The following is a 25458-nucleotide window of genomic DNA, read 5'->3' as shown; positions in this document are numbered from 1 at the left end:
TTTTCTCACAATTCTTTTGTGCTTTTCACCCCACTATTTATTTTTTAACAGCATACAAAATGACTGCCGTCTCGGATTTTTCCCAGCTTGCAATGCGGTCGAGACCTGACTCACTAGTCAGCTGATGACAGGGAGCCTGTCTGCTTCAATGGGTGGAGAGATCGCTTGGTGGGGAGAGAGATCAATCTGCAACTAATGGATGCAGCTCATTTATGTTTCAATGGGTGGGGGTGGTTGATGTGTGGGGAGGGAGGAAAATGGAATTATGTTATTTGTAGGCAAAGAAGAAAACTCAAAAGGAAATACAAGTTCACAAAAAGCTAGCCACAATGTTATGGTAATCTCACAACATAGCCATTTAGCCCCAAGACAAGCGCAGATCCTTCCTAAGCATGTCCATCACCGTCTGCAAGGTTACGTACCAAAATGGTTGGATAACCCCTTTAAGAACTATCCGTTACAGCCAGTACACTAATGCCCCATCCCCCCCCCCCCCCCCCCTTGTGCTAGTCACTGCAATGGTTTCCTTTTTTCTACTCCGTATATGAAATTTAAACTCCTCACTCACAACCACAAGGCTCCCAACAGTGCTGCACCTCCCTCTTTTTCTACCACCATAAGTGGGCTCTACATTCTAATAATACCCTCATTATCCAAACCTCTCACTCATCTCCAAGACTTTTCACACACTGTCTCATGCCCTAAAGATACTTCTATTGCTCCCTTTTAAATCCGGTTGATCACATCTCATAAACTGACCCTACTACTTTTATCATCATCATAGTTCCTCTGACCCCCACCCCCCCCCCCCCCCATTCAACAGTGCTTTTTACTCATTCCTTACCATTTCCCCCATAGACTGTAAGCTCTTGTTTACAGGGCCCACTTTACATTTGTATGAGTTGTTAATTAGTTACTTTGTAAACTTTGGTTGTGTGTATATGTGCTCTTTGAAATGTTAAGCTTTGACATATTCTGGTGCTTTATAGACAGTTTGTCTATTAGCCATACACCCAATTTCAATGACTATCACTAATGCCCAGCTAAAGCCACAGATCAGTCTTCAATTTAACAGAACAGTCAGGTACACTGCCCCAATATTAGCAGTTAACTCTATGTTAGCCCATCAGGCCTCATGCTGACACCTTCAATAGAAATGGTCCCTAAGACAAAGGAATAGATAAAAGTTCTACAAGTCAGCAGCCACCTACTTAAAGAACCAATGTACACTTCACAGCAGGAGGAAGGATGGGGTTTAAAAGTTAATTATTCTTTATCACCAAGAACCATCTATAAATTGTGGCCATCCAAAAAACAAATACATGCACCAACGTACAGTGCCATAAAAGTAATTTATCAGCATGGTTTTAAAACTAAGGGAAATAATTTTTCAGAAGCAGATAGGCTACTAAGATCTTGGATTTAATACTTTTAACAATCTAGATCCAAACAATCTAGAATGGCTGCTGGTCATTCTCCCAAAATTATGGTATAGCACAATGTGCAATAGCCAGACCACTATAGTCTTAATTTAAAGGGGTACTCCACTGGCCAGCGTTACGCCCCCTCCCATAGACTTGCATTGAGGGGGCATGGTCGTGATGTCACGAGGGGTGTGACCCCATCAGCGCGAAAACAGCATTCGGAACATTTACTGGCAAACACTGGCCAGTGGAGTACCCCTTTAAAGTACACCAACAGCTCACCGTTACATTGAGTTGGTCATATAACAACTGGTATGGCCATTTTTCAAAGTCCCAGGAGCATTTCTTCAACACACAAGGCTGTAAGTTGCACGTGCTACCGCGCGCAGCCAAAACATGCTACTAGCCTGCAGAGTGTCCAGACTGGTCTTCCTTTGGGCACATCTGGGAACCCATTGGTTGCACAATGCAAATGGAGCAGCCAGCAGTGGATCTTGATGATGCCCAAGTGCATTCAGTGCGGCAGAACGTTCCTCAGACAACCATTAATAAGCTAACTGATAGCATGCTAAGGTGTGTAAGTGCATGCCTTTCTGCCTATACTCTATACTGAATGAATTGAGAATATTTGGTTTCCATACACACACACACACACTCATTTGCATGTCAATATTATGAATATTAAAAAAAATAAAAAAATGTTTAGGCTGCTTTCACACTATAAAATTCATCCGTTTTAAAGATCTGTTTATTGTTCCGTTATGAAAACCCTGAAAATTGGCCATTAAATGTCCGTTAGAAAATCCCATTATAGTCTATGGGATTTTTACATTATCCGTTTTAATCCGTTATAGTCCGTTATTAATAACGGACGTTCTTTTGTGATTGAAGATAGTAACGGGAGGGATACCGCATGCACTATTTCTTCTGTTCATTCTCCCGTCACAAAATAACGTTAGTTATTAATAACGGACTAAAACGGATAATGTAAAAATCCCAGAGACTATAATAAGATTTTGTAACTGACGTTTAATGGCCAATTTTCAGGGTTTTCATAACGGAACATCAAACGGATCATTAAAACGGATTAATTTTATAGTGTGAAAGCAGCCTTAGCTGTGCATTGACTTCGGCCAGCAAACAGTCGCTCTTTTACACACAGGCCCTTTGCCTAGAGAAGTGGTGATTATTTAGTAGTATAGCAATGTACAGCAGGAGCGATCAGGCAAGCAGTGATTACAGTCAATTCATATTGCATGTCTCACCAATTTAATGTACAAACACACCCACAAATATTCATCCTCTGTACTGTACCTTTAATAGCTGGGTACTGAAAAGAACAAAATGTTACACACAAGTACACCACACCTCACACGTGTGGCAATCCTGCTGTTCCATCACACACCTAGCATCATCTCATTATGCAGAGCTCTGTGATGATTAACTCTGGTGAGCGGCCAATGGGCTCCTGTGTTTAACTAGTACATTGTGTCCTATTACAGTTCCCTGTTCCCTGTGATTAAGATCTGGAAGTTTGTGCAAATTATCTGTGATGTGACAGTGTGTACTGTACAGATGAGGTGGCAGGCTGAATCAGGTAGAGACTGTGTAAGGTACCTAGAGATGTAAGGGTTGTACAATAGGCACAGATCATTTGCGTTTACGCTGGAACATTTATAAACAGTGTGCTTGTATGGGAAACAGAACACAATTAGATGTCATTTTTTAATGAGGACACATTATCAAGAAATGCAGGACAAGTTGTAAAGAGATGATGCAAGCAGCTAAAAAGCCATAGCCTGTTCTTATCAAGTGCCATTCACCTTCCATCTAATGCCAGGGGCAAAAAAAAAGTATTTTATTAGTATTATTATTATTTAAAAAAAAAAAACTGGTGCCAGAAAGTTAAAGGACAACTGTAGTGGTACATTTTTCTATATGCCCAGGCATCAAAAACAAAATAAACTCATACATACATTCCTACGAGCCCCCGTTGGTCCAGCACAGGACTCACGGTCCGGAAGTGCTGACGTCATTCCACTTCCTGGGGACGGGGATGCCGCAGAGCCGTCGGCGTATCACCGGCCATAGTGATGTCCCACCCCAGCCGATGATAGGCTGAGCCCACTGTGATGTAAGAAGCCGGCCAGAGCTCCTTACATGACAGTGGGCTCAGCCTCTCACCGACCGGGGCGGGACATTGCTATGGCCGGTGATACACCGACGGCTCTGTGGCGTCCCCAGGAAGTGGAATGATGTCAGCACTGCCGGACCATGAGGCCTGTGCCGGACCAATGGGGGCTCGTAGGAAGGTATGTATGAGTATATTTTGTTTATTTCTGAGGCCCGGGCATATAGAAAAGTTTACCACTACAGTTGTCCTTTAAACAGATTTGTAAATTACTTCAACTAAAAAAATCTTAATCCTTCCAGTACTTATTAGCTGCTGAATACTGAATTATTTTCTTTTTGGAACACAGAGCTCTCTGCTGACATCTCTGTCCATTTTTTGGAACTGTACAGAGCAGTATATGTTTGCTATGGGGATTTTCTCCTACTCTGGACAGTTCTTAAAATGGACAGAAATGTCAGCAGAGAGCACTGAGCTTGTGATTCAGCAGAGAGCACTGTGTCCCAAAAAGAAAAAAGTTTCCTCTGTAGTATTCAACAGCTAATAAGTACTGGAAGGATTAAGATTTTTTTTTATAGAAGTCCTTTACAAATCTGTAACTTTCTGGCACCAGTTGATTTAAAAAAAAAAATAATAAAATAAAAACTTATTACACATTACCAGCACAAAATAAATAAATAAGTGTAGAAAAATGCTTCACTTACACCTACAATGATAAATGCCGGCCTGTAAGTTTTTCCAAATGTGTTTCCTAAAATTTTGTATACGCTTGTCTAGAGGGCGTAAAAACTAAAAGTGCGCTTGTGAGAAGTAGCCCCAAATGTGTTTTCTCCAGATACAGTGCTACTCTATACCATAGGTCATGTCTGGTATTTGTGCTTAGTTACTTAAGTGAAATGGGGTCAAATTGAAATATCAGACAGTGTCAATAGACAAGGATGGCACCATTTCTGAAGATAAGACCTTACCTATTCCACATATTTTCGCTTCTTTACAGATGAAACTGCCAGTTAGAAAGAAAGAGAAATTGGAGATACCTTCTAGGGAACCCAAGGAGTGAGGGACAGAAATTGTGCTGAAGAAATTGCGTCTGGTCCAGAAGATGTGTTCACCTGCTGCTAATGTCTGAACGCCGCTATACTCAGACACTACTGTAAGTTTCTCTCCTCCATTTCAGCTACATACACATATCGGTACAATATAATGTGGATATGTTAGTGTTTTCTACAAAGCACACACTGATGAATGCTAATGTCTGAAGAACAATGAAATAATCCTTAGCATCTCATTTAAATGTAGCTGGGTTTATTTCTGTCTGCTCAGAATTATCGTGATTAGCCGGCATCTCTTAACTTTATTAGTCAATCACACTAAATGTATAAGAGACGCTAAACTCTACAAAGGCTGAACACCATGATGATTTTACAGACAATTATACAAACTTACCTGTGATGCTCAACAGAGTCATTGTCTGGAAGATTTGCTCCACACACGCTGCATCGCTCACTAATGTTTCTAGCGTCATTCTTCATGCCAGCTGCAATTTCTCCTAGCTTGTTAAACAACTCTCTCTGAATGAAGCCTTGGGGAAGAAGTCCACCGTAAGCACTAAAGTCCATTGATACAGCCAGTGCTGGTTGCATGTGAAGAGCAGAAGCCATAGATGTTGGCACACTAATCATTGATTCACCTTTATGGTTTGGCAGGACGGAGTACACACTAAGATGTTTCTCTGCATGGGCAATGGCATGTTCTTGTCCAAGGTGGAAACCTTGACTCAACTCTAAGGACTGATCAGAAGCATTTTCGTCACGGCCAAAGGAAAGATCACGAGCACTTGTGATGACACTACTACGGGTCGGGGTCCCTGGACTCTCCTTGGCTTTTTCATCCGATTTGTCTCCTGCAGATGCACTCGATTCTGCAGTCAGGCCATCTTGGTTGGTGCCTTCATCAACCTGCATAACTTCAGTTTTCACCTCTGAAAGGCCTTGAAGTCTGCTTGAGTGCAAGTCTAGTGCATTTTGTTGCAGTGCTCCTTGGAGCAATGACTGACCAATGGTCATTAGGCTATCCACAGCAGTCTTAGTAGGGCTCATACCAGAAAGTCCATATGACGTTGACACCGATGGACTTTGATCCACCAAGCTCTGATTGCCCATGCTGGCATAACCACTTTCCTCACTGGAATGCTTTGCGTTCAACATATTTTTAATAAATCTTGATTTCCGGTCTTCTTCATCTTCCACTGCTCTATCACTTGTACATAGATCTCCATCATTCTCTTCTGAAGCTTGTATGGTTTCTAGAATCTTCAGACATTGCTCTTCTAAATACTCAATTTCTAGAATTTCGGCTGCATACAGGAGGTCATCCAAATCTTCCACCTTGGCCTGCAGAGTGGCAGTGTAAGCATACTCCAAAATCTGTTGGAAAGTCTTTGGCGACAAAAAGTCCAATGTGTAATGCTGGCTGCTACGGTGGAAGAGGATTTCAAACATCTTACTGGTACAAGCCAATACTGTCCTATGGGCATGAAACTCTTGAGTATCCACCATGATCACCACATCACAGAGCGTCCCCGCCAACCGCATCTGGTTGGCTTTTAGGAGAAGCCCCGTGGGGTGATTGGGGTTTTGCAATTGTATCATACCCATATTAGTCAAATCCATAATTCTCCTGGGGTCTAGACATTAGTCTCTCTGTTGCTTGATATGGTGGGCCAAACTCTGAAACCAGTGAACCTATGAAGAGAATAAATAAATACAAGAGTTTAGTCACTAAGATCAGCATATAAGAAATGTTATTTTATTCCTACCCACAAATCATAGCTAAACCAAAAACATCCTATACTGCTACCAGGTCTGGCCTTAGAGGTGTGTAACCTGTTCACACATTGCTTCACCTTTATGGGGCACTATTATCCAGATACCTATGGAAGGACAACAGCACAGCATACAACTTAATGTCTTAATATGGCCAAAAACATTAGATTAAATAAGGAGGATAGTTGAAAAAAAAAAACACAACAATGTTAAATGATCCTTTCACAGAGCCACTAAAGTTGTTTAAACTGGCCATACATCATCAAAATCACCAGGCTAAGAACTAACACTATATCTGGGAATGTTCTGATAATATTCTTTCCTGAAAGATCGTTCTATGAAGAAAAATCTTTAGCACACTAATGGTCTTTTGTTTAAAAAAAATAAAATAATAATCCAACATGGCCGACATTTTAAGATGATAACAGTTTGTCATCAGTTGGCTAGAACGATTGTTCAATGATAAATTTTGCACAATGAACAATGGCTCAATGGTTTTAGTTACATTCTTCCAATTTTTGTCAACTTTAAGGTGTATGTGTTTTTACTTACAAATTGTAAGATTGTATTTGGATACTATTTGACACATCATAAGTGGGAGTCAATAGGAAGAATTGCACTGGTGTCAACCTAAAGACCTGAATAATAATAATAAACAACTGAAACAATACAGGTTTCTAAACGTTACTTGACATCTTCCACAATTGTTTAAAATCCTGAAACAGGATATATATAAATCATTTATTTTATTTTTATTTTTTAATCACTGTAAAACTAAAGTGTCAAAAAGATCTAGGAAGATGTTTTTTTTCCCTCTACTGGTCAGACATTTGTTCAAATAGGACACTAAAGTTTTCTTAGCCAAGAGTGACCTTCTAGTCCGTGTCACATGATGGAACTTGAAGATAATACAAGAGACATAAAATCTGTTGAAGGACAGGGGTCAGGAGTTCTAGTAGATAGAAAAGATTCAGATGAAGAACAGGTTAGTAAGTGGAGTTCCACAGGGATTTCAGTTAGAAGCAATGGTGTGTAATGTCTTCATTAGTGACATAACAAATGATTGAGAAGGAATGTTTCCCCCATCCCCAAAATTGGTAAAGATCTTGACATTCCAGAGAAAAAAACTAAAGTAACATAGGTAAATTTACACTTTATGTATCATTTGACTCACAAATAAACAGAAGATGAAAACTGATCAAAAATTAAAGAACCATCAAGAAAATTGGGCTGGAAGAGAACTATGTATTCCAAGCAGACAAATACTTTACAGACAGATCGGGGATATATGATCTATGAAAAACAAAGCATGCCAGTACAACCAACATGATGATGGTGACACGACCAGAAGTTCATGTACAGGTAAATACATTCATAAAATGCCACAACTAGTTTGTCATTGGCACAATAGTTTTTACATAAGAAGGCAGGTCAATAGAAGAAACTATCCTAACAATGTACAATGTACTAGGTCTAAGGCAAATTCTGCTTCATCTGTACCTAGAGTCCTCACTAGCAGTCACAGCCTGTTGGCCAGTTCACCCTTATTCTGCAATCACTTGCTGACATATTTGGTCTCAATCCCACCTGACAAGTCACAAATGGTCACCACAAGAGACAACGGGCTGCATAATATGAACAAGACAGCCTATATGTGGAGAAATGATTCCAAATACAATCTATTATACCTTACTACCAAAAAACATCTGACTACAAGGACTTTCTTGAAGGTTGTAGTAATACACTCAACATCTGAACAAAATGCTGCCATAGTATAAAGAAACAACTATTTCTTTAGAGGGGGAACTAACATTAATAATTTACGTTATAGTTTATCATAATTTAAGTGACCAAATGCCATTTCATTGTGGATATAAACACATAAGGGGTCATTTTCATGGGGGGCACAAAGGTAATGGCATAAAAAAAAAACACATTTAAAATAACACAATGGGTGTAGTTATTGAGAGTTCTGCGGTTTTTCACTCTATAACATGGAGCGAGGGGCTTTCATTTTGTTCGTTTTGCATACGTTGTATAAGTTCATGCTATCACTAGAAAGAGATTGGGGGGGGGGGGATCTATTTTTTGAGTTTCCAACTGGCACACAAACCAGCAATAGCCATAAAAACAGGTTTGATTTACTTAGTAAAAAAAAACATCATGAGGCTAGAGGATATCTTTAATGGATTTGTCAGATACAGATGAAGGTTGACAAGTTTAGTCAAAAAACACAAAAACATAAAAAAGGTTTAACATTAAACCTGTTGCACTGATCCTCAGGAAATATCATCCTATGCGCATTATAGATGGAAGCTCTGGGGTCATATATAGTATGCACAAAAAAAAAAAAAAAAAAAAAAATGTATAATAATATATATATATATATATATATATATATATATATATATATATATATATATTGTACGTACACACACACACACACACACACACACACACACACTTGAGAACAGTTCCATGGAGGAACTGAAAGGTAGCCTCCGATATGGGATAAATAAATTTCAGGTTTTGGATTGTTCTCTGGGGAGTGCTGCGCCATTTGTGTTCTATGTTACACTGGCCTCAGATTATATATTTTTATTTATTTATTTTTAATCTAATATTTAAACAACAACATTACATCCATGATACAAGTGCCACCTGGGGACTTGGCAACATAACATTCCCCCTCCACTCACATTTAAAACCAATATATATCCTAAATAAGGGCAATATATCATACTTTGTTAGAAGTTAAAGGAACAGTGGCCCTTCAAATAAATAAAATATGAATATTCATACACCACATTACTTATCAATATAGGTCATCAGTTACCAGCAGCAGTCTGGTGATTTCGCAGGTATTCGTCTAAGTCTACGTCTTACATGGTCTCAACTTAGATGGGAAGATCTAGCAGTCAATGCGAAGCATTTAGTCACTGCAATTATTACTGGGGCTCTTATATTTGCAAAAGATTATAAAGGTACTGCATCTTTAATTGGCAACATTTTTCTCCTCATGCAATCCCAAATGTAGTGCAGCGCCTCCTGATGGTCACACGAGATGCAATCTAAACAGTTACCATTCCATTCAAAGAACTTTATACCTACACCAACAGGAATGCCTAGATGAAGATCACCATCGTTAAGAGCTTTAATAAACAATGCAAAAAGCTTTCATTCATATACGACACAATATTCCGTAGACATATTCTATAACTGGCTTACTAGTCATCTACTCCTAGGAACACTGTATTTACATACTGAAAGAATGCAGTCCTATGTAAAACACATTATAAAAAGAAAGATTGCCTCACAGGTCTGCTACATCTCTAAGTATAGGAAAAATATAACAAAAAACAACCAAAATTTAATTGCATTCCTTACATTTCAGTTCCAGATTCTACAGAATATTAATTCTAGGCATCACCTGTTCTACTAAATGATCCCTACATAGGAAATGCCATTAAAACACCATTACTGGACGGACTCCAGTGACTTGACGGAACCTCATACAAGAAACAACCAATGCTCTCCTCCCCCTACCTCCATAGCTCTAAAGTGCCTTGTTCGCATTGACAACATGAACGTATTGTGTCTCAAGTTAGCCAACATTCCTACAGGTCCAAATCAAAACAGTATCACATCTATCCAAAATATGAAATCCACAGAAAAGGGGGGGGGGGGTTATAGGCACCTAGTAAATGATGGAGACAAGCCACAAAAGATGCATCAAAAATATTTAAAAAACACACAAGTAAGTGAAGATAAAAGGGGTTAAGAAAACAGATCCCCCCCTTACAATAGCGGCTGGTCCTATTGTGTGGCCAAAGGCAAGAATGTTTTTGTCTGTAGCAAAGTACAAGGCAGTTCTACTGGGTGAGGGTCAGAAGGATGGAAACTAGAGCCAGACAAAGCAAACCCTAAATAATAAAAACACAAAAAAAAAAAAAAAAAAACGTGGTGATGTCACCCGGAAAAAAAAAGTTAATATTACCTCTGGCACTTTACCATACCTTGACATGGCTTTAAAAAGTAAACACCTGCATTGCTTATCACTCAGTGTATAAGATAATACAAGGGTAATTGATTAGGGATTGGAGGAGGAAGCGTCTACTACCCCAGCTTTAGAAAGAAGAAGAAGGAGAAGAAAAAGAAGTGTTACACCTAATGTATGAGGTGTTAAAATATGGGCTACAGTTCAGTCCCATCCATAAACAGAATTCTATTTCTGCTCCAGTTTATGGATGTGTAAGCGTTTTGACAAACAAACTGTTAAGGCTCTGTTAAAAAACATCCAAGCTGAGCCAAAATGAGAAGACAATGGCAGCAGCAAGTTACAACCAATCAAGTCCAATAACCCTCTTATGAAGCTTACATAAAGAGGGTATAGGGCAGTTTATTTGCAGCCAGCTGTTGCAAAACTGCAACTGCCAGCATGCCTGGACAGTTGAAGGCTGTCCGGGCATGCTGGGAGTTGTAGTTTTGCAACAGCTGGAGGCACACTGGTATAGGGGGGGGGGGGGGGAGAAGGGTTGCCTTGTTGTAACAAACTATATTCCATGTATTCACTGGCTTGAGCTCCCTTTCTCTGTAGCTAGGGGGGTTGCATCCATTGACAGAGCTTCTTTTGATGACTTAGAAGGGTTAATGAGTCAACTATTAAAGCCCTTTATCACTGGCAGTATTGCCTAGTCACAGTTCCCTTTAAACCTTAGACAAAAAAACTAGTAAAAAAAAATTATACATGTGGAATCCACTAAAATCAATGTCAGCATTATTGATATGAAGATTACATGATAAGGGGGGGGGGGGGGGGTTAACCCTTGCAGGACCAAAAGTGTGTGTGTGTGTGTGGGGGGGGGGCTTAAAACCTGCCAAAAAGGATGTTTTTATGAAAAATGATACATTGTTTATAATCCACTTTACTGTCTATGGGCAAGAATAGGTAAATCATGTGCAGTAGACAGGGGAGGCTGCTTTATATTCACACACAACAGAGGTTTAGAATCTGTGTGGTTTTTTTTTTTTTTTTCTTTCCCCCCGGATCTGTCTGGCATCAACACATGAAATGAATATTTGAATATTAAGCATCCAGGGGGCTTCAAATGGTCAGCCTGAATCTATATAGCATGTGGAATAACCAAGAGAGGGGAGAAGAAACTAAATTAAATAAATAGAAATTAAATAAAATCAACCAGACATTTATAAAAATAAATGTGAGACTATATTATATATATATATATATATATATATATATATATATATATATATATATATATATATATACACACACACACACACACACACACACACACAATAAATGAGGGATTCAGCAAACAGAAGAGAAGGCTGTGTGTATAGAAAGTGCAGACAAATGACCATTACAGAATGATATCAATACACAAAGTACAGATATAAAATAAACATAAATGCAACCTAGAATACAAAGGCAGACTGGGAAGCAACCATTGAGGATCACACATGAAGCAATATCAGAAGACAAGGGGGAGACCGATCCCCTTCTTTCCTCCCTGGCTCGCATTTAGCAGACATAAACAAGTCATAATTATTCATGCCACATTGCTCTGTCCCCCCATCTCACACCACTAGAAGCACCAGGCTGCACAAGGAATCCAAATAGCATGGCACAGTGTGAGCTATGGGGCTGCCCTTTAACTGTGCATCAGGACCAGAGCAGGATCCCCGAGCCGCACCGATAACGCATGCGATCCTAGTCCTGGGGTGACATGGAACTTTTCTTTATTCCCCCACGGTCTATTCTAAAGCATCTGTATAAAAGTGTGATACAATGTATCACAAGACAGGTGACAGCAACAACTTGTCGGAACATGTATAACAAACAACTTTGTAGCGAGGATGATGATGAGGAGGATGATGGGGATGGATAGTAGGGGCTGCACTCACTCTGGTGAAGTTGGGTCAGGTTCGTGCACTCACCTGTGTGTTCTCTCCGCAGACATGTATAGTATGTATAGTGAGAGAGGTGCCTGTATGTGGAGATGGCAGTGAGTGGGGATGCGCTGTTACAGCAGCAGTAGCAGCCGGCGGCTCCGGCAGTTCACAGTGCCCGCTCTCATGCTCACTAGCTCCTCTCTCCTTTAAGGTTAGCAAATCAAACACAGCGGTGACGTCACGCTCGGCGCCTGGGACACATGCCTCTCCCTCCTCACACATAATGGATCAGCCCCGCCGCCATGTTTACTGCTGGCAAAATAGGAGCGAGGGGGGGGAAGAGAAGGATGCTGAGTGCCTTACTTGTTGTCTGTCAGTCTGGATGGAGAGAAGCAGCACGGGAGGAGTGCACAGGCTGGTTAGTGGGGCTGGGGTGTGGACAGCTGAGACTGAGGCATAAGCCTGGGATGGGGGACTAGAAGTCCCAGCATACTTTTTTTTTTTTTTTTTTAGAAAAATAACACTTTATGGAAAAGAATGGGCTGGGGCAGTGTAGGTAGGTGTGTGTGTGTATACACATACACACACTTAAGTATATTTATCTAAAATGTACCACATTCATATATACACACACAAATATATATATATATATATATATATATATATATATATATATATATATATATGAACTGGTAAACAGGGAACCTTTTAAAAGGTTCCCTGTTTATCAGTTCATATATCTAACTTGGGAGACCTCCACATTTCAAGACTGTAACGCCGATCAGTTAGAGATATCTATCTATCTATCTATCCACACACACTCATACACACACTATATGTATCTAAATTGTACCAGATTCATATACACACACACATATACAATATATATGTGTGTATATATGAATCTGGTACAATTTAGATACATATAGTGTGTGTGTGGATATATATATATATATATATGTGTGTGTGTATATATTATATAAAAATCTGGTACATTTTAGATAAACATATATAGTGTGTGTGTGTGTGTGTGTGTGTGTGTGTGTGTGTGTGTATATAGATCTAAAATGTACCAGATTTTTATAAAATCACCTAAAATGTACCAGATTCAGAGAATATATATATCTCATTGTTTTACAACCAGGGTGCCTCCAGCTGTGGCATAACTATAACTCCCAGCATGCACAGACAGCCTTCGGCTGTCTGGGCATGCTGGGAGTTGTAGTTTTGCCACAGCTGAAGCCACCCTGATTGGAAAACACTGATCAAGATGTATGAATCTGGTACATTTTAGATTATATACACATATAATCTCTGAATCTGATACATTTAGATAAATCTGATGAATGGAGGGGTCAGGAGAAAATGCTGTCCATAGTCATTGACATTATTTGTAATAATCTGACTTTGGGGATCTGAGGCTTTGTAGACAATAAGATGTGTAGGATTTAATGAGTTTTTGTCAATATTTATGGCATGTGATATAGGGCAAGTACACTAATTATTATTATTAGAGGAACAATTTTTCCACACCAGTGCTTCCCAACCAATGCACCGCCAGCTGCTGCAAAACTACAACTCCCAGCAGACTGTCCGGTCATGCTGGGAGTTGTAGTTTTGCAACAACTGGAGGCACACTGGCTGGGAACACTGTTTTACACCTTTGTGTGGTGCTAATGTATATGTGCGCCACATTTATTAAATGGTTGCATGTGTTTTTTTATTTATTTATTATAGGGGGAATGATTTTTCTACACCAGTGCCTCCCAAACAGTGCACCTCCAGCTGTTATAAAACTACAAATCCCAGCATGCCCAGACAGCATGGCTTTTTTTTTTTTTTTTTTTTTTTAAGACGGCAAACTGGTTGGGAAGCATCATTTCAAACCTCATTTGTGGTACTAATATGTATGTGCACTAAATTATTAAATGGTGCAGGGCATTTGATAAATATGCTAGTACATTTATTTTTATTTTATTTTTTAATAGGGGAAACTAAGGGAATGATTTTTCTACACCAGTGCTTCTCAACTAGTGTGCCTCCAGCTGTTGCAGAACTACAACTCAGCATGCCAACTAGTGTTGGGAGGCAATGTGGTGGGAATGTGTAGGTGCCCCAAATTATTAAATGTGTAGGGCATGTGAAATATGATGCTAGTACACTCCCCCCCCCCCCCCACATTACATTTTAATACACCACCTTGTATGGTTCCCTCTCTGCAAACTTTTAACCCATTGTGCCACAATGTGCAACGTCTTTAATTAATGTTAAAAGACAATTTTGTAAGGGTGCATGCACACCAAGTTAAAGACCGTACAGAAAACCGTATTCATTGACTTAACATTGTAAACAGTATGTCAAACACATCATCCGTTTTAGTCTGTTTTGAGTCTTAAACGGTTTTGTCAGTTTTTTTTACCCGTACCCAAAACCATAGTCTACCACGTTTTTTGGTCCGGTGAAAAAACATATTAAACCGTATATTTTTTTTAACATAGGAATCAATGGGAACTGTACAGAACTGTATGTGCGTACGGTTCCATCCGTTTTTTTTTACTTTGCACAGTTTTTTCTCTTGGAATTTCAAACAAGTGAAACTTTATTCAAAATGGAGTGAAAAGTTAAGTGTATGTTCTTTTTCTTAAAAAAAATAATGCAACCGGACACAATTTTTCAAACAGTATACGGTTTTTAACTGTATACAGTTGAAACTTGTACACGTTTTGATACAGTTTAGTTAGGTTATGAGGAATCCGTTTTTCCATTAAAAACCTGATACGAGAACTATATGGCAAAAACGTGGTGTGCCTGCACCCTAAGCCAAGTCTGGGCTGGTGTAGATTGGTAACAAATTGTACATGATAAATTCATGCGTAGCTAAACATTGGGGGGTATTTGATTGTTTGGGGGGTTTTATCGCAATGGTTTGACAATCATTTTCTGCAGCAAAAGTGTGCGACTTTTCACACAAAAATATTTCTAAAGCAGTTGACTGTATGGTTGTGTTTAGGGATTTTGCAGTGATAATGAGGGAGATTTATCAAAACCTGTGCTAAGAAAAAGTTGTCCAGTTGCCCATAGCAACCAATCAAATTGCTTCTTTCATTTTGCAGAAGCCTTGTTAAAAATGAAAGAAGCGATCTGATTGGTTGCTATGGGCAACTGGGCAACTTTTCCTCTACACTGGTTTTGATAAATATCCCTCAATGTATCTGAGTGCGACTTTTCAGAAAGTCGCATTTTGCTAAAGCAACTCACCTCCAAATGTTGCAAACCTGCGCAATCTCCAACCACAGCTGCCTGTGCGGACTCCAGAAATGTATAAAAGCCAAAGACACCATATGCCGGGCAACAAAGTGATATCTTTGGTGCACAACAGACAAAATTCCAGCCAGAAAACATGCTAAACAAACAGGCTGAGAACTGTTTTAGTAAATTCTTCCTATTGTCACAATGAAAAGTCTCTAAACAGCAACTGCCACAAAAACAGGGTAAAACCAATGCTAAATCCCCCTTTTTAAATTGTGCAAGGCGTCTCCTACATCTATCACCGAAAGTTGGCTGGATATGCGGGAACTCTTTGTTATAAATAATTTGGAGATCTTATTGGGAGCACTCTTCTCTCTCAGGTGTCTTTATTTGGTTGATGATGGATACAAATGTAGGTAACTCCCCCCACCCATCGCTTACTATATGATGCTCCAGTCCTGGGGATTTCTGTAGTGAATAGAAACATGGGGGAGATTTATCATGCTGTGTGCAATACATTTATGTTTTATATGTTTTTGACTTTTTATGTTTTCCCATAGTTGTGTAGGTATGTCAAAATCCAAGTATGTTTTTCTGCAGTGAATAGAAAGTTATCATGTGCGACTTGTGAACAATTTGTTGCAAATCTACACCTACCCTGAAATCTACCCCTACCCTGAAATCTACACCTAAACTGGCTGTGGACAGCATTTGTAAAAAGTTGCAGATTCTGGTGCAAGAGGTAAAAAAGTAATCGAGCAGGAGCCATACAACATGGTCAGGGATGTGGAATTCCAATTGCCCAACGCCTGGGACGTGCCGCTCCGGGCGCCAGGCAGGTGAATTTTTCAGGCCCTTAGCTCGGCTTCGGGCAAGCAGGGACGGACCTGATCAGCAGTCTGTATGGAGCGGGTTCTGGACTCCTGCCCGCTCCATACTCTGCAGCCCTCAGCTGTGGAAACTTGCGATCTCCAAATGCAGAGCAGGGGGAGGGGAGATGAGAAGCTGTGTACATCTTCCCTGCTCTGCATTCTTTCTCCCCGTGCAGATCTGCGTTCTCTGCCTTCGCTCCCCCAGTTTTAGCTTCGGAGAGCTGAGGGGAGGAGTGGTCGCACGTCTGCACGGGGAGATGCATGCGGCGCTCAGCATTCTGTATGGAGCAGGCTCCGAACTCCTGCCCGCTCCATACTCTGCAGCCCCCAGCTGTTTTCAGTAGCCGGGGGCCGCCGCTAATAGCCAGCGTGCGGCGATCACCACGGCTGGCTATTAACCCTTTAGATCGCTGCTGTCAAAGCTGACAGTGGCATCTAAAGGGACATGTGAATGCTCCCTGGTGGGCTAGTGGGGTGGATCGCCCCCCCCCGCAGCACGATCGCAGGGGGGCGATCCACTATAGAGGTAGCCGGAGGGCTTACCTCTGCTTCCTCCTGTCCCGGCTCTGTCATTGATAGATCCTGGCTGGACTAGGCTCTATCAATGGATCGCAGAGCACACAGATTAATAGAGTTCAGTAGAATCTATTCATCTGTATGAGGAATCTAATGATTCCTCCTAAAAGTCTAATAAGGTGTAAAAAAAAAAAAAAAAAAAAAAAAAAAAAGTTTTAATAAAAGTTTGAAAGACACACATTAACCCCTTCCATGTTAAAAGTTCAAATCACCCCCTTTTCCTATATAAAAACATGTAAACATAATAAAAATAAACATATTTAGTATTGTTGCGTGTGTAATTGTACGAACTATTAAAATATAACATTATGTATCCCGTACGGTAAATGTAAAAAAAAAAAAAAATACTAAACCACAGAATTGCAATTTTTATGATATCCCAGAAAAAAAAAAGTTAAAAAGCGATTGAAAAGTCAGATTAATTCCAAAATGGTACCAATACAAAAAACAGATTATGACGCAAAAAATGAGCCCTCATATAGCCTGGTATGCGGAAAAAAAAAAAGCTACAGGGGTTGAAAAATGGCAATTAAAAAAATTCGAAAAAGTTCAGAATTAAAGTATCAATACAACATGTTAGCTCAACAACAAGGTAAATGGCGCAGAAAAGAAAAACCACAAAATCTGCAAAATTATCTTTTACTATTTCATTTTCACTTCCCAATATATATATATTAATTTATTTATTTTTTTTTTCAGAGAATGTTATTGAATCATTATTCAGGTATCATTATATTATGTTAGTTATGGCTATTATAGGGCGAGGAGAAAAAAACCGAGAGTGTAAAAGCGAAAAATGGTCCGGACAAGTGGATCGTCGTGAGGGACAAGTAGATTTTGCTCCATTTTAGTCCCATGGACAAGTATTTTTTTTATAAAATTTCCACACCCATGATGGTGTACTAAAGTATAATTTCAAAAAAATGAGTACTGGCACCATATTTATCATACGCCATGCGCATGTATACATTACCATCGCACAAAATAAAGGTATAGAAAAACCGCTCGCCTAAACAACCCCTGATAAATTTCCCCCATAGAATGCATCGGCAGATACAAAAATTCGGCCCATCTAGTCTGCCTAATATTCTGAATAATATGAATAGATAGTACCTGATCCTAGAGATGAGCGAACTTACAGTAAATTCGATTCGTCACAAACTTCTCGGCTCGGCAGTTGATGACTTTTCCTGCATAAATTAGTTCAGCTTTCCGGTGCTCCGGTGGGCTGGAAAAGATGGATACAGTCCTAGGAGATTCTTTCCTAGGAATGTATCCACCTTTTCCAGCCCACCAGAGCACCTGAAGGCTGAACTAATTTACGCAGGAAAAGGCATCAACTGCCGAGCCGAGAAGTTCGTGACGAATCGAATTTACTGTAAGTTCGCTCATCTTTACCTGGTCCTATCTTATATGAAGGATAGCCTTATGCCGATCTCATTCAGGCTTAAAAGGGTACTCCGCCCCTAGACATCTTATCCCCTTTCCAAAGCATAGGGGATAAGGTGTCTGATCGCGGGGGTCCCACAGATGGGACCCCTGTGATCTCCGTGCAGCACCTAGCATTCTAAATATGTTTAGAATGCTGGGTTCCCACGGCGAGAGATGTGACACCACACCAGAGACATGAATGGAGGGGGCGTGGCGTGGCATGGCATAATGACGCGTCTCCCACTGGATAGGGGATAAGATGTCTAGGGGTAGGGTACCCATTTATACTCCTTCACTGTATTTGCAGCTACCACTTCTACAGGAAGGCTATTCCATGTATTCACTACTGCATAAATCAATGTTGTTCTTTAATTCTGACTCCATTTATAGTTCTGCAGAAAATTCCAGCCAAGTAGATTGGTCATGTCAGACAGCTTGGCAGTGTATCAGCTGAAATGGGTATGTGCAGTTTTTGTTTTGTTTTTTTGTATTTTTTATTGTATGCTTTGCGCAGCTGAATCTAGCACGCTGCACCTGTAATGTCTCTAATATTTTTAGAAGTATAAGTAGCCTCAAATAATGACAGACTGTGTAATAAATATAGCACATGTACACCTGTTACAGTGTTACATACCCACTATATGTGCCCTACTGTTATTTAAATTGTATAGCTGTAAACAGCAGATAATACCTTTTTATAGCAAAGGTTCCTAAACTTATTTAGCCTACTGTCTTCCTTTTACAGGATAAAAAAAAACCCTTGCCTATAAGTGAACTAAACAATGCAATAACAAATATTTCTACCTATGTTCTGCAACATAGTAAAGCAGTGTTTCCCAACCAATTTACCTCCAGCTGTTGCAAAACTACAACTCAGACCATGCCTGGACAGCCTTTGTAAATAAGCCTCCATGAAGCTTGAAATTATGAAATAATATGAAATATGAAATAATTTTTTCTAAATCAACCATTAACGTTTGGATTACACCTAGAAAATTAAGATAAAAGGGATAACCTCTGCTACACATACACACAACAATGCTGCACATACATATACATACACACACACACACACAACTGTACAACACAAGAGGATTTTTATTGTGCCCCCCCCCCCCCCCCCCCCGAGGCTACGTTCACATTAAAATCCGGCACGGAGATTTCACTGCAGCAGAGTCCCGTTGAATTCAACAACATTTTGCTACACTGTGCACACTGCTGAATTGCCAGATGTTTCCGGCACGGAAATTCCATTTTCGTTGTCCGCACAAAGAATGAACACGTTCATTCTTTGTGCGCACAGAATGCATAGGCATCTATGAAACAGCTCATTCCTTTGCGGTCCTAGCGGTTTGCAGAATGTCCGCATAGAGATTCTCTGTGCGGACATTCCGACGTGTGAACCTAGCCTAAAATACCCTTCCTTGTTGCACAGTTTTTTCTTATTGTCCTACATTTCAGGGGCCAGGACCAGAGCTTTCCTTTCTCTTTCTCTTCTGGCCAATAACAGCACAGTACCTATTCCTTACTGTTATGCCATGACAGTGCTGAGGAAAGTGGAAATGGACTGAGCAGGCTGGCACTGTGCTGAGGAATGATTTACAATACACTATTATATATTGCATGTGGAGAAGGAAGGGGTTGTTGATGCACTGGCTTTGTATGGTGCTATGTGAGCTGAAAGAAACAGCAGTAGCACAGCAAGGAAAAGGTTACATTAAACAATGAACTGCTGATATGAAAGGGGAGGATCCTCTGGAGGAAGGAGAGAGGCTTAAAGACTGCAGACCCCCCCCCCCCCCCCTCTCCTGCACATTACTGCGTAATTTTATTTTTATTTTACTATTTTTAGCTTGTTTTTTCTCCACCCCAGGATATGAACGTTTGCAAAATATCAGATAACCCATTTAAAGAAGTTGTGCAGAGTCTTTTTCTTTGGTAGAAAAGAGGTTCTGCACAATGCCTTAAAAGTTTCAGCAAGTAGCATTGACTTATTGCATAATGTACAACTTTCTAAGACACTGTCTGTGTTCTTCATTTTTTGACAACTATTTATGTTGACCGATTTGCCATCATTTTACAGGCATGGCTCTATTCTACTTGTGAAACCCCCGAATGGCAGTATTGTCCCTCTTTGGGGGAAGATTATCATAAACCTCTTCCCCCTTTGTGATCCACATCACAGGAAAAATCTGGATTTTTTAGCAACTTTACAGTAAATGAGAACCCTGATTGCTAAATTGGCTAAATTGTGGGGGGTGAGGATGTTAGTAATGTGATGGACATACTGGTGCAGGGCTTATCCCATTACAGGCATCAGAGCTGCGTCTTGTAACTAGTCATACGCCTGTGTGTCCATCACATTAAAGGGCTACTCCACTGGAAAACGTATTATCTCCTATCCAAAGGATAGGCGATAAGATGTCTAATCGTGCGTGTCCCACTGCTGGGGACCCCTGCGATCTCCGCTGCCACACCCAGTCATCCGGTGCACGAAGCGAACTCCGTGATTAATTGTGATTGACTATTACAAAGTGCGGAGACATGCACCGCACATCGCATATACGCAGTGCGAGTGACGGGGAATGAAGTGTATTGATTGGTTGGGATGAGATGGGCTGAACAATCGGCGCACAATAATGCAGTGGCTTTGACATCACTAACAGAGGATATAAAAGGGAGAGTGGACCAAACGAACGGCCATTAGCCTCTGTACCTTGATAAAGTTGGTTTATCCAACGAAACGTCGGGAAGCGGAGGGCTATTCACATTTTAACCAGCAGCTATCAGTGCTTCTCCATTAATATAGTGGCATCCGTAGATCAGTGCTATAAAAGCACAATATCACTACTAAAGAAGTTATAGGATGCTAACATATCATTCAAGCAACTACTAGCTGTGTTTTTAGATTACAACACCGGAGCTCATATATTTTAAATGATTTAATAAAATTTAGTTTTAAGGGGGGTTTCTAGTTTAGGGTTAACCCCTTGGGGGGCGACCCCTAAAGGTTGTTGTTATATATAATTTGCCCTGGAATCCCTGGGGAAATTTTGTTGTTGTGGTCCCTGTAATATAAGAACAAATGGCCAACAGGATGCACGTAAATCCTGGCTGAGGCACGGTCCATATATATAGCCAGTTGTACAGTAAGTTCACACTCGGGAAGCTCCAGGTGAAAAAATTCTGTCCAGAGCTTCCGGGCCCGGTTCGGACCGCACAGACATTGCCGTCCCCATACATGAAAATGTCCGCGGAGTGGATTCCCCTAGAACAGTGGTTCTTAACCCAGGGGTTCGATGAGTCAGTCTCGCGGGTTCGGCAGAGATCAAGACACACACCCGACTCATAAGATTCTTGATGACACGCCCCGCTTGTCCATCATTGGCTGCAGGTGATCATGTCCCACCTAACAGAATTCAGAGTACTGTTTTACCCTACTGTAAAGGAAGCCTCCTAACCTTTGTGGTTCCGCTCCTACGCGATCGCCTGCATGCGTCCCACGCTGGAACGCACCACTTTCGGCGCGGCCTCCCGTGACGCACTTCCGGTCCCGTGGCATCTTAAACAGGCTCAGCCAGACGGTCCCTCTGACAAGCAGACAGCCTGGATGCCGCGGGAACAGGTAGGCACACTGAACCACCAGCAGGAGTCACATTGATTTGCAGTAAATATTCATTATTATATTTTTGTTTTTGTGTGGAAATCATGTTTTCATGGTTTTGTTCTTTGTTCTTAATGGTTTTGTTCTTTAATGGTTTTGTTCATTGTGTGCACCTTTGTATAAATATATACTTAAATATATACCTCCTATGTTTTGAATTTGAAAAAATCATATTTTAATTTTCCAGTTAAGAGGGGTTCGGTGAATGCGCATATGAAACTGTTGGGGTTCAGTACCTCCAACAAGGTTAAGAACCACTGCCCTAGAACATTGAGCAGGTTCATTGTTCTGACAGAATTTTTTGATCAGAATTTTCTGACCAGAAAATTCAGCAGTGTGAATGGGTTCCTCAGTGTAATTCCCTTGAAAATTCTGTAGTGTGAACCCGGCCTAAAACCCTGTACAGGTTTACCTTCTTAGTTTGTGCAGCATCCAGTATGCTTCTAACCGTTGTAAAACTACAACTCCCAGCATGCCCGGACAGCCAACTGCTGTCCGGGTATGCTGGGAGTTGTAGTCTTGCAACAGCTGGAGGCGTTCTGGTTTGGTAACGCTTAGCTAAATTGTGTGATGTAAATGACACTTTTTTTTTTTCCCTAGTAAATGGACTTGGAGAAAATTCCTGACAGCGGCGGCGATATTCACAGAGCGCTTCGGATGCTGATCTTTTTTGGGGAGAGAATTTGGCCATGAGATGGTTTTGCTTTTGTCTTTTTGAAACCACAGCTGCTGAATGTTAGTTACATGGCTTAAAATGTATTTCCATTCACATAACTTTCCTGTAAGTAGCAGTTCTTTTATTTTGTGTATTTCAATACAAAAGATATGATGTACTATACCCCCTCCCCAAACCCTGAACTATGACTTAAATGGTAAAAATAACATATTACAATGCTAATAAATACAGCACTGTAGATACAGTATGTGGTAACGGCGGGTTGTGTGGTGTCGGGCAGATGTTATTACCCTAGGGGCAGATGGTATTAACCCCTTGTGTTCGTGATGCCAGGGCATGGTTTAGTCTTGTCCACAAGAAGGTATACCGCTGGACCCTGGGTTAGGCACGGGGGCAATGAAGACACCGACGCCAAGTTATGAAACAACGGTAGCTTTACTGAGGGTAGACAGTTGTTACAGTCTATACAGTACAGCTAAGGCTCAAGGAGGTGACCGGTGACACAGAGACCTCGCAGGATTGCTGGGACCTGTAGTCGACCGGGGAATTTAGTGCAGGCCACGCTGGATAGACAACAGACTTGACTTGACTGACAGGGCTATGACTTTAGCTTACAGTGCACTTGATTTGTGGCTGCAGGACTTGACCTGAGGCCTACAATGCTCTGGACACACACTCTGAGATGTCTTGACTGGACCTCAGGAACAAGAGAATGAGGCTAGCTCCACCCAGGGCTTATATGGGGGAGACTAGCAGGGAGCCCATAGGTCACCTTTGGGGTCAGCTGGTCACTAGTACCTCCTGGGTAACAATCACATGCGGGACCCCGGCGATCTGACATCTTTTCTCCTATCCTTTGGATAGGGGATAAGATGTCTAGGGGCGGAGTACCCCTTTAAACAGGTTTTCTAGACCCGTTTTTATATGCTAGAAAAGCAGCATAAATGTTTGAATAAGTTCCCCCATAGAGCAATTTTCCGGAGTTTAGGGGCAGAGTACCCCTTTAAGGGTGCATTCACACCACATTTTGGGGATATGGCATCTGGATCCAAAGGGAGAATTTAATGAACATTCACAGCCGTATCCCCGCCAGACTTTCGTCGCACCCCATTCATTTGAATGTGCCGGACGGAGTCAGATAGTGACTCCGGTCGGCTCATTTTTTAACCTTATCTGCTGTATCCCCAAAACGTGCTGTGAATGCACCCTAAGGGTGTATTCACACATACAGTATCCTGCACATATTTGATGCGCAGGATTTGAAGCTGCAAATTTGGAACTGTGTTCACTCATTTAGTTTATATTGAACTCTGCAGCTTCAAATTCTGAGCTTCAAATATGCGCCGGATACTGTAGGCTTAATTCACACATCAATTATGCACAAGATTTGAAGCTGCAGATTTTATGCTGCAGATTCAAATGTAAACTAAATTACTGAACACTGCATCAAATCTGCAGCTTTAACTCCTGCGCATCAAATATGCCTACTATGCTGTACGTGTGAATAGACCTTTAGGGTGTATTCACACATCAGTTAGGCACAAGATTTTCTGCTGCAGATTTTCTGTAGCAGAGTTAAGTGTAAACTAATAGAATGTACAGAGCTTTAAATCTGCAGCTTTATATCCTTTGCATTAAATATGCGCAGGATACTGTATGTGTGAATACAAACATTAGAGTCTATTCACACATGCAGTATCCTGAGCGTATTTGATGCTATTTTCAGTCATTTAGTTTACATTAAAATCTGCAGCATCAAATATGCACAGAATACTCTGTGTGAATACACCCTAAGGGTACGTTCACACGGGCGGATTTATTTCCGGGTTTCCCGCTGCGTATTTGAAAGGGGGCAGGCTCTACTCGGCTGTCCGCAGCAGATTTTCCGCAGCGGAATTTACGCTGCTGAAAATCCACCGCAGACCCTGCTGACTTCAATGGGGCTTGCGGCGGATTTTCCACAGTTTCCGCTGCGGAAAATCTGCTGCGGACAGCCAGGAAGAGACAGCCCCCTCTCAAATACGCAGCGGGAAACCCGCAAATAAATCCGCCCGTGTGAACGTACCCTAAGGGATTTTCTTTTGGGCGGCTGTACGTAGCAGATTTTTAGCAACGGATTTTTGCTGTTGCAAATAAGCCGCAGACCCTATTGAATACAGTGGAGTCTGTGGTGGATTTTCTCCGGCAGAGATTCTGCTACTGAAAATTTTCCACAGAGAGCCCGCCCCCCTTCATACCCACTGCGCGTTTTTAATAGTAAGTCAGCTCATGTAATGCATCCTTAGGGTACGTTCACAAGGGCAGATTACCTGCAAAATTTCCGCAGCAGATTTGCTGCGGAAAATACGCAGCAGATTTTTCTACCACTGACTTCAATGAGTCAGCAGAAAATCCGCAATAGAGGCAGATTTTCAGATTTTCCTTCGGACCTATTAAAATCAACGGTGGCACAAATTCCTGTGGATTTTCTGCAACAAATACGCTGCAGAAATTCTGCAGGTAATTTGCCCATGTGAAAGTACCCTTAGGGTCTATTTACACAGGTGGAATTCCGCCTGAAATGGAAGCCCGATAGACTTCTATGGGATTCCACACTTCGGAATTTCCGCAGCAATTCCACACCAATTCCACACAAAATTCACACAAGCCAGAAACCACCCAAGGATATGGAAGCGGAAGTGGTGCGGAAATTCT

The 25458-nt window shown here is 41.0% G+C and overlaps 1 protein-coding gene and 1 long non-coding RNA gene across 8 annotated transcripts in view; one reads left to right on the top strand and one right to left on the bottom strand.

Annotated features, from left to right (window-relative positions):
- Positions 1-25458, bottom strand: part of ZBTB16 (zinc finger and BTB domain containing 16) — a 146957-nt gene that overhangs the window by 112687 nt on the left and 8812 nt on the right. For 2 of the 7 annotated variants that reach the window (XM_056544360.1, XM_056544367.1), the window contains exons 1-2: positions 12342-12473; positions 5002-6299 (exon numbers count right to left, since the gene is read on the bottom strand). In XM_056544360.1, the coding sequence (XP_056400335.1) occupies positions 5002-6227 (1226 nt within the window). In that variant the 5' untranslated portion in view covers positions 6228-6299; positions 12342-12473. Of the gene's footprint in view, positions 1-5001; positions 6300-10377; positions 10730-10758; positions 10819-11819; positions 11919-12341; positions 12474-25458 lie in introns of those variants that run through there. The other 5 variants (XM_056544366.1, XM_056544361.1, XM_056544363.1 and 2 more) reach the window with 5 other exon arrangements.
- Positions 12591-24594, top strand: LOC130294487 (uncharacterized). Its single transcript, XR_008848514.1, has 3 exons — positions 12591-12714; positions 18815-18883; positions 22689-24594. It is a non-coding gene; the product is annotated as an uncharacterized LOC130294487 (long non-coding RNA).

The sequence above is a fragment of the Hyla sarda genome, chromosome 10 (genome assembly GCF_029499605.1).
Source record: "Hyla sarda isolate aHylSar1 chromosome 10, aHylSar1.hap1, whole genome shotgun sequence".
Classification (NCBI taxonomy): domain Eukaryota; kingdom Metazoa; phylum Chordata; class Amphibia; order Anura; family Hylidae; genus Hyla; species Hyla sarda.
This window is presented reverse-complemented; position numbering and strand designations above follow the sequence as displayed.